At 39.2% G+C, this 9263-nt stretch overlaps 1 protein-coding gene across 1 annotated transcript; it reads right to left on the reverse strand.

The window, feature by feature from the left end:
- On the reverse strand, positions 6189-8012 carry LOC107614934. The gene is made up of 2 exons (XM_016317059.1): positions 7808-8012; positions 6189-7318 (listed from the first exon to the last, which is right to left on the reverse strand). The coding sequence occupies exons 1-2, from the start codon at positions 8010-8012 to the stop codon at positions 6189-6191; spliced, it is 1335 nt and encodes a 444-aa protein (XP_016172545.1).

The raw sequence follows: 9263 nt of genomic DNA on the forward strand, positions 1-9263 counted from the left end.
TTGAGTACGTATACGTAATCTATCTGTGTTGATATATAATTAAAGGGTTTTTTAATTTCTAGATACCGACCCGATATATGGAGTATGGACACAAATGCATATCATCAATATTAACAAAGAGTTATTAAGCTAGCTCTTTTCTTATGCCTAAATAATTAGTTGTTATTGCTACAAATTCATTTTTGGAAAGTTAGTTTATATTTGGCCGGAGAAAGGCATGAATGAACCAGCTGCAATGAAATGCTTGCTTGCACATTGCCATGAGAATTACAATTAAAGACCCTTTAATTATTAAGTAAAACGAGTTTCATCCAAGGTTGCGAGAACTGGACCGGTCAATAAATCGGTCAAGTAACAGGTTCAATAGTTTAATAGTTTAACTGAAATTCAACCGTGATTGAATCGATTTAATTAAATATAACATAAAATTATTAAAAAGTAACATATATTGTGAGATAGGGTACAGAACAATTAAAGCATTGTATGAATTAAACAATATCAGTTTTTCAATCTTCATGTATATATAACACATTAGCAATAGAACTTCTAATCCTATTCAAACAATATCATTTTCAGATATAACAACAGAAGATAGGCAACCAAAATTTGAGGCCACAAATTTTAGTATGGTGCAAGGTGGAAAAGAAATCAGTATAATATACAATTTGAGCTAGAAGAAGCAATTCCACATCACAGTAAGAAGCTCAGGACATAAAAAAATTGAACAATAAAATTAACTAAACAAAACAAAAACACAATAAAGAAGCATAAATATCCTTTATAAATTAGGTTTTCATTCCTGAGTTTTTCATTTTCATAAATTAGGTAATCTTTTTGGTTTTTGCTTCTTAATTTCATTCTCTTTTTCTATGAGTAAACCATCTCCTTGTCGGAACTTCACCCAACCCTTATTTTGAAGCCAGATAGTAAATCCAATGCAGAATTGTAGCCATGTTTCTCTTTTGAATCAATGACAGCAAAATAACAAGTAAAACAGATTGGATTTAGAGAAACGGATAAATAGGTCCCTGACCTTTTGTTCCGCGGACATTTTCGTCCCTAACCATTGAAAAATACTTTTAAGTCCCTGACCTTCACAAAATTTGGACGGATCAGTCCCTCCGTCTAAATGCCTCCGTCAGGGACTGATTCGTCCAAATGTTTCCGTCAGGGATTGATTCGTCCAAGTTTTGTGAAGGTCAGGGACTTAAAAGTATTTTTCAATGGTCAGGGACGAAAATGTCTGCGGGACAAAAGGTCAGGGACCTATTTGTCCTTTTCTCTTGGATTTATAACTCAATCTCAGTAGAATTAATTCATATCAATCTCAGCAAAAATCATTCTCAGCATAATTAATAAATTAAACTTAAAAAAAAATTAATTTATAACTCCATCTCAGTAGAATTAATTCAACATCAACTGACTGAATTCAAACAAAATAAAAAAAAAATCCCTCAAAACTTAGCAGAATCATCAATAATACATCATATGTATATTCAGAACAAAACGAAGAATAAAACAATATAATACAATTACAACAAAATGAACATTATTGAAGAGGATAAAGGAGAGGTTTTTACGTTATTTGGATTGGCAGCAAAAGGGAGGAAAAGATAGCATAGAGCCAGAGAGCAGAGAGACAGAGAAATTCAAATTGGGAACTTCAGTAGCGTGAAACAGAAAAGCAACGACAGTGAGACACGGTGCGGAGTAGAGAAGCAGCGACAACAAGATTGGCGGGGAGCAGAGAAGGGGCCACAGCCAAAAATGGCAAGGATGAGAGAAACAGAAACGATGCACGGCAAGGAGGGGAGAAGCAGCGACGACTCACGACAAGGAGCGGAGAAGCGGTGACGACCAACGGTGAAGGAGCAGAAAAGCCGTGACAGAGAGAGCTCGAACACGGAAACGGCGACGCCAATAACAGCCCCCAACCGACCTTAGCTTCTAGCGACGCGAGGAGAAAAGCAGAATGAACGAAAAGGGGGATGGTGATGGTGGCTCTGATAGGGTTTAGGAGAATCTAGGGTTGGTGAGGCTGTGTTTGTGAGAGAGAAAGGGGAGGGGGTGTAATTCAGCACTGGACTTGTGTTTCTCTGGAATCAAAACGACACCGTTTTGATTGTTGGATCAGCGAACCGGGACTTAAAAAAATCGGCCGATTCGCTCGGTTCGCTGGTTAACCATCGATTCAACCAATTTTTGCTAAATGATTCTAAAAGTTAATCGGACCGGCTAAATGACTGATTTCCGGTTAACCCGATCAAACCGGCCGGTCCGCTCTGATTTTCAGAACCTTAGTTTCACCTTTGCAATAAACCTTCAATACTAAACCCTAAACTTTAAATAAAATCATCCAAGAAGAGAAAATGAAAATGTTAATGTAATTCTAGGGCTTATAATTTAGTATTAAAAGAGAGATTAAATTAAATTTAATTAACTAATTTGAGATACTATTTTGATCATATCCATATAGTAGTATTCACTTCACTTTAATGTTGAAATTAGGGATGGCAACACCATCCGAATCCGTGGGTACCCACCCCATCCCTACCCGCTCGGGACGGGTTCTTGGGCGGGACGGAGCGGGGCCGGGTTTAGGTACTACCCGCCCCGGTATATATATAATATATAATTTTAATATCTAATATGTGTAATATATGTAAAATAATTAGTAAAATGATTGATAATATTGTATCCTATTTAAAATTTTACTTTAATTTATGTTATGTATCTGGTGATGGTTATATAAATTTTGAAATTTAAGTTTAATCGATCTGCACTTCTGAATTTAAACAATAAATGACTCAACTTCAAATCAGGAGAGCAATTTGGATTACTCTTCTGAAATGAATCAAACTGACAAAGTTTGGATTATTCAATTTTGAATCGAATTGAATGGAATGCAATTGCTAATTTGAATTGAATTAAATGGACGGAGGTGTACTGAATTGAATTGAATTGATAATATGTAAATTGTAGGCAGAGTTATTTGAATTTGATTTTATATAATGGATTATGTTTTGTTCACTCAGTATTATACAATTGTTTCATCATGAGTACTGTGTTCGATTCACCATGAGTACTGTGTTTCGGTTCACCATGAGTACTGTGTTCGGTTCATTTTGCAGAAAACTATTTGAATTTGATTTTATATAATGGATTATGTTTCGTTCACTCAGTACTATACAATTGTATTGTGTTCGGTTCACCATTAGTACTATGTTCGATTCACCATGAGTAATGTATTCGGTTCACCATGAGTACTATGTTCGGTTCATTCTGCACTATTCAAAACTCTTTTTCCTCACCTTCTACTGCTTCTTCACCAGAGAGAAAAGGAGGAAAAGACAAAAAAATACAGCAGCAACAACAACAAAAGAATGACGATAAGGAAAAAACACGTGAAGAAGAAGAAACGCGAAAAAAGGAGGAGAAAGAGGAACGCGAAGAAGAAGGTGAAGAAGAAGAAGACGCTCCGTGCGTAAACGAGCGTGAGAAGAAGAAGAAGAAGAAGAAGAAGCGTGGGGGAGAAGAACCATTGGGCAAGAGCGATTTTCGTGTGTGTTGGGTGCGTGTATTTCACATTTCATTTAATGGTATTGGGTTTTTTTTGTATTGGGCCAACTTGGTTATATGGTTACATGGATGTGTAGCATCCCCCTATTGTATCATATTTAAAATTTTACTTTAATTTATGTTATGTATCTGATGATGGTTATATAAATTTTGAAATTTAATTTTATTTATTAGATTTTAATAATTATAGGGGCGGGACAGGTACTCGCGGAAACGGGTTAGGGTTCAACCATTTACTACCCGCGGGTAGAAGATGGGCGGATTTTATGCGGATTATTGTAAGGCGGGGCGGGATCGGGTAGAGCAAAAACCCGCCCCGTTGCCACCCCTAGTTGAAATGACATATTAGCACTTAGTGTATTAATGAAAATTTGAGTTAGAGACGAATAAAAATTCGCAATATCTAATTTGAGAGACTTGTATGATCTTTTATGAAATGTGAGACTATTTTAATTTGCATTTGAAAATTTAAGAACTATTTTGAACATTATCTCAAACTAAATTATACAAAAATATTATATAAATACAACGTATGTAGTATTGTTATATTAGTAAAAAAAAATTTTTTTTTTTTGAAAGAGAAGCTCAACACAACAAGCTAAGTGGAGCATAGAGGACAACAACATAGGAATAACAAATAAACTAATGAAAAATAAGCAAAGCAAATAAAGCAAACATAGATATCCCTTTGTCATCTCCCGCATTGCCATCAATAACAGAAGGGGTCTGCACCTAACCACTCCTTGTAACTCAAAAAGGACATGTTGATAATCTCTCCAACCCCTTTTCCTTTGTTCTGAAAAATCCTCCGATTTCGTTCCAATCATATGTTCCAAATGATCACACAAAAGCACACGATCCATCTCTTTCACTCATATTTTCTATTTGAGATCTCAGTCCAACTTTGGAAGTGCTCATTTACCGTACCCGGACAAGCCCATTGCATACCAACATATGATAACCAAGCACACCATACCTGCCAAGAAAAAATACAGCCAAAAAATAAGTAGTGGCCACATTCAATACCATTATTACATAAAACACATAAAGTATCTTGTTGGTGAATGACCCCAAACCGACTCAGTCTCTCCTTCGTATTGACCCTGCCAGTCAGGGCAAACCAGACAAACAACTCCACTCTAAGTGGGACAAGACCTTTCCAAATAGTCCTAATAAAGTTGTAGCTTGTTATATCTGGGACCATTTCCACCTGCAACACCTGCACAAATGATTTATTAGAGAAAATTTTTTTTTTATCATATTTCCAAACAACTCTATCCTTTCTTCCATATTCAAGTTTGACTAGCCTCAAAGTGTAGTGAAACTAGTTCACTAGATCCAACTCCCATTGGAATAGTTCTCTCCTCCACTGGAAATTTCATATCCAAACTAACCCATCCCAAAACCCACAATCCCCTATCACTGATTCTGTTTGGTTTGAAATTGAGAAGAGCTTTGGAAAGCGATATTTCAAAGAACCTCCATGAATCCAGACATCCTCCCAAAACCGAATTCGTCTCACGTCACCCACCTCCATGGATAACCCAGTAATCATCTTCTGTCTGACTTCTTGATTCTTGAACTATAACTGACAAATATCCTTCCACGAACCCCCCGAATAGGTAATTCCTGTGAGGACAGAAGCTCATTTGGATTCAGGTTGTTACAGGCGCAAACCACCTTCATCCACAATGAACACTCTCCTTTAGAGAATCGCCACCACTATTCAAACAGAAGAGCTGTGTTTCGTATCATAGTATCCCCAACTCCCAACCCGCCTAACTTTTTAGGAGCCTGTACCATTTTCCACTTAACCAAAGCCATAGCATTCCTCCCATCCTCTTTACTCCATAGAAATCTCCTCGGCAAGGAAATTAGTTTCTCTGCAACAGCCTTTGGCATCTTATACAAGCTCAAATAATAAACTGGAAGGCTATTCAATACAGATTTGATAAGCACCAACTTACCGACCTTATTGAGTACCTTGGCCTTCCAGAGGCTAAGCTTCTCCTTCACTTTGTCTATTACTAGCTTCCACGTCTTAACCATTCTTGGGTTTGCTCCTAGCGAGATGCCCAGATATTTAACTGGAAGAGTGGCTTGCTTACAGGCCAACACACTGCACATACGTTGTACCCATTGCTCATCACAGTTAATAGGAATCAAGCTAGATTTATCAAAGTTAATACTTAAACCTGACATCAACTCAAAGCAACGAAGCAGCCTCCTGTAATTCTTGATCGTCTCTTCCTCCGGAGGACAGAATAAAACAGTATCATCTGCAAACTGAAGATGCGATAACTCAATATGATCTCTCCCAACCAACAATGGTGATATGCGACCATTTCTAACAGCCTCTCCAATCATCCTATGTAGGACATCAACAAAAAGTACAAACAAAAATAGGGGCAAAAGATCACCTTGTCGCAGACCCCTTTCCATCTTGAACGGCTTGGACGGCGAACCATTTATCAATACTGACAGAGAGCACATACTGACACACTCCATAATCCATCCCATCCATCTTCGTTTAAATCCCATCTTCTGCAATACAAGGTCTACAAAACTCCACTTGACTCTGTCATATGCTTTCTGGAAGTCTAGCTTTATTATTGTCGCTTATTTCTTCCTCTGTTTGATCCACTATCCACTAAACATGCGATAAGGGTCCCATCATGAATCTTTCGACCTTTGACAAAAACACTCTGTGTCTCACCTACTAGCCCTGGCATAATTGCTCGCATTCTCCTCACCAGCAACTTCGAGATCACCTTATACACACACCCCACCATGCTAATTGGTCGCAGGTCTTTGATTTCCTTAGCACCAGTAAACTTGGAATCATGAATCTTCCGACCCTTGACAAAAGCGCTCTGCGTCTCACCCACTAACCCAGGCATAACATCTCTCATTCTCCTAACCAGCATCTTCGAGATTACCTTATACATACACCCCACTATGCTTATCGAACGCAGATCTTTGATTTTCTTAACACCAGTAAACTTGGGGGCCAGCGCCACCCAAGTGACATTAGCATCTGATGACAACCTAGAAGATTGGAAAAAAACCAGTACCGCTGCCGTGAACTCCGAGCCAATTTTATTCCAGCACTTCTTTATGAAATTCATGTTGTAATCGTCACTTCCTGGAGCCTTGGAAGATTCACAATCCCACACTGCCTCTCTAACCTCCTTAGGTGACGGTAGCATCTCTAAAGCCAAAGCATCCTCCTTGCTAATCCTTTCCACCAAACCATCTCTGAAACCCACCATAGGAGACCTCTCTTGATGATATAAGCCCTTATAAAACTCCCTGATGGCAATCTTAATAATCCTAGCTTGATTCCTTATCAATCTTTCATTAATAACCAGAGTATCAATCCTATTATTTCTCCTTCTTGCAGAAGCTAAGTTGTGGAAATATCTCATGTTTTTATCCATGTCCCTCGCATGCCTCGACCTCGACATCTGCTTCCAATGTTGTTCTTTCCTCACATACCATTTCTCGCAACAAGTAATTAGCGCCTTCCTTCTTACTTCCACTGTCCCATCATAACTCTCATTACCAACCATGTCATCAATCTTCTTAATCTCTTCCTCAAACTTCATAATTTTCTTGTCCATATCACCAAAGTTGTCTCTATGCCATCTTTCCAAAGGAACCGTCAACGCCTTCAGTTTATCGGTGAATTGTACCTCTTCTAACCCTCTCCATTCCTCCTTAACTATCCTTAGAAATCCTTCATGTGTAAACCACGAATCTATACTTCGAAATGGCCTCGGTCTGTCCCTTAGCCTCTTATCTTCCACTATAATAGGGCAGTGATCTGACAAACCCTATGGACCACCTCTCAAGTGAATCACTGGAAATACCTTAAGCCATTCCAAGCTAACCAACGCTCTATCAATACGGCTATAGGACTGTCCTCTGAACCATGTAAACTTACGGTCAGTAATCGGTAAGTCCACCAAACCCATGTCATTTATCCAATTCTTAAAATTTTGTACTGACATAGGTAATCTATCTGAGCCTCGCCTTTCTTCCACCTGTGCAATCTCATTAAAGCCCCCCCAAAAAACAACAGGCGCCTGGACACAAACCAGCCACGTAACTCAACTCCTCCTACACAACAAGTTTCTCATCTCTAGTATAAGCACCATAAATAAAAAAAAAACACAGCTAATAGGATTCTCCGACAGTATCCCTTCAACACATAACCATCGTTCACCTTTATAGCAATTTCTCATTTTAAAGAAACCATCATCCCACATTAACAACAACCCACCAGATGCACCGTCAGGCCCCATATACTCCCACTCCACACAACTATTCCCCCAGATTTTCATAACATCAAACCTTGTTACTAATTGTCTTTTAGTCTCTACCAAACCTAACATATTCAACCTATGTTTCTTCTTAAGTTCTTTCACCATTCTCAACTTTTCATTACCCCTTAACCCCCTAACATTTCATGAACTAACAATTATTTTAAATTATTATTACACACCTTATTATGATTTTTGAGTCTGCTCCCTCTTGCTTTAGCCCTTTGTTTTGCCAATCTTCTTTTTTGAACAATTTTTTCATTCTATTCTTGGAGGATAGCCATAATGTCATCTTCTTCATTAAATAGCATTGCTCCTGATTCTTTCACTAACTCCCAAGTCTTTTGGTTTTTTTAACAGTTGCCCATCCAAATTTACACCCTCATTACTACTGTCCTCGTTGGCATGTCCTTGCTCCCCTTTATGGTTGTCTCTGTCACTTTAACCCTCCTCCACATTTGAACCAGCAAATTTCTGTCGCTAAATGAACCAATTCCGAGGCCTTCATTTGCTAAATCTACATTAGCACCACCACCGGTTTGATGATCGGCACCATTACTGTGTCTATCGTCAGTCCCTATGTTCACGTTCGCATCCTCGTCCCCTTGTACCTCCTCCAATAATGTCACAGCCCCCTCCACCCTAACAACCTGTTTTTCCAACCTATAAGCCCCTGCCACCACCGATTTGGCTCCTCTTCCAACCTTCTTCTCACCAGTAGCAGCGCCCATACCCGACGCACTACCAGCTGGCATTGGAATTACTTCACCCTCGGTCAACATCCACCTCAAGTTTTCTCCACCGTTGAACGTAGTATAGCCTTCTTCTTCATCGCGGATGGCACCTTCGCACTGCTCCGAGTCCACTGCCTCCAACCTGCACAAATGACGCCGTGCCTCACCACCTTCAGCGTGCACGACTCGGCAGCCTCCATCTTCTCCCACACCGAGCTTGTTGCCATGGACCTCCAATACGCAAGGTCTCCCTAGCGGCGCTGAAGGAGAGCCATCCCCAGATCTTATCCGTTGGAGCAACCTAACCCGACCCACATGCTCATGGTCCAGCCCATAATAGCAAGCAACGGTATCTTATTTCTTATAGAATCTATCTATCGTTAGTTCTTAATATATCCTTTTCTTTCATGTTTTTTGGTTTATGCATGCGAGGGATGAGCCCCAACGCATCGAGAATATTGTGAATGATGTATTGCAAAAGCGATGCCTGCAGAGACCTATTGAGCTAAATGACCTTGTTGGAACCGACGAAATATGCAAAATTGTAGAAATTTTAATGAAAAAATACAAAGTCATTGGGATTTGGGGCATGCCCGGAATTGGCAAGACAACCATATCTAATGTG

Source organism: Arachis ipaensis, chromosome B09 (genome assembly GCF_000816755.2).
Source record: "Arachis ipaensis cultivar K30076 chromosome B09, Araip1.1, whole genome shotgun sequence".
NCBI classification, from domain to species: domain Eukaryota; kingdom Viridiplantae; phylum Streptophyta; class Magnoliopsida; order Fabales; family Fabaceae; genus Arachis; species Arachis ipaensis.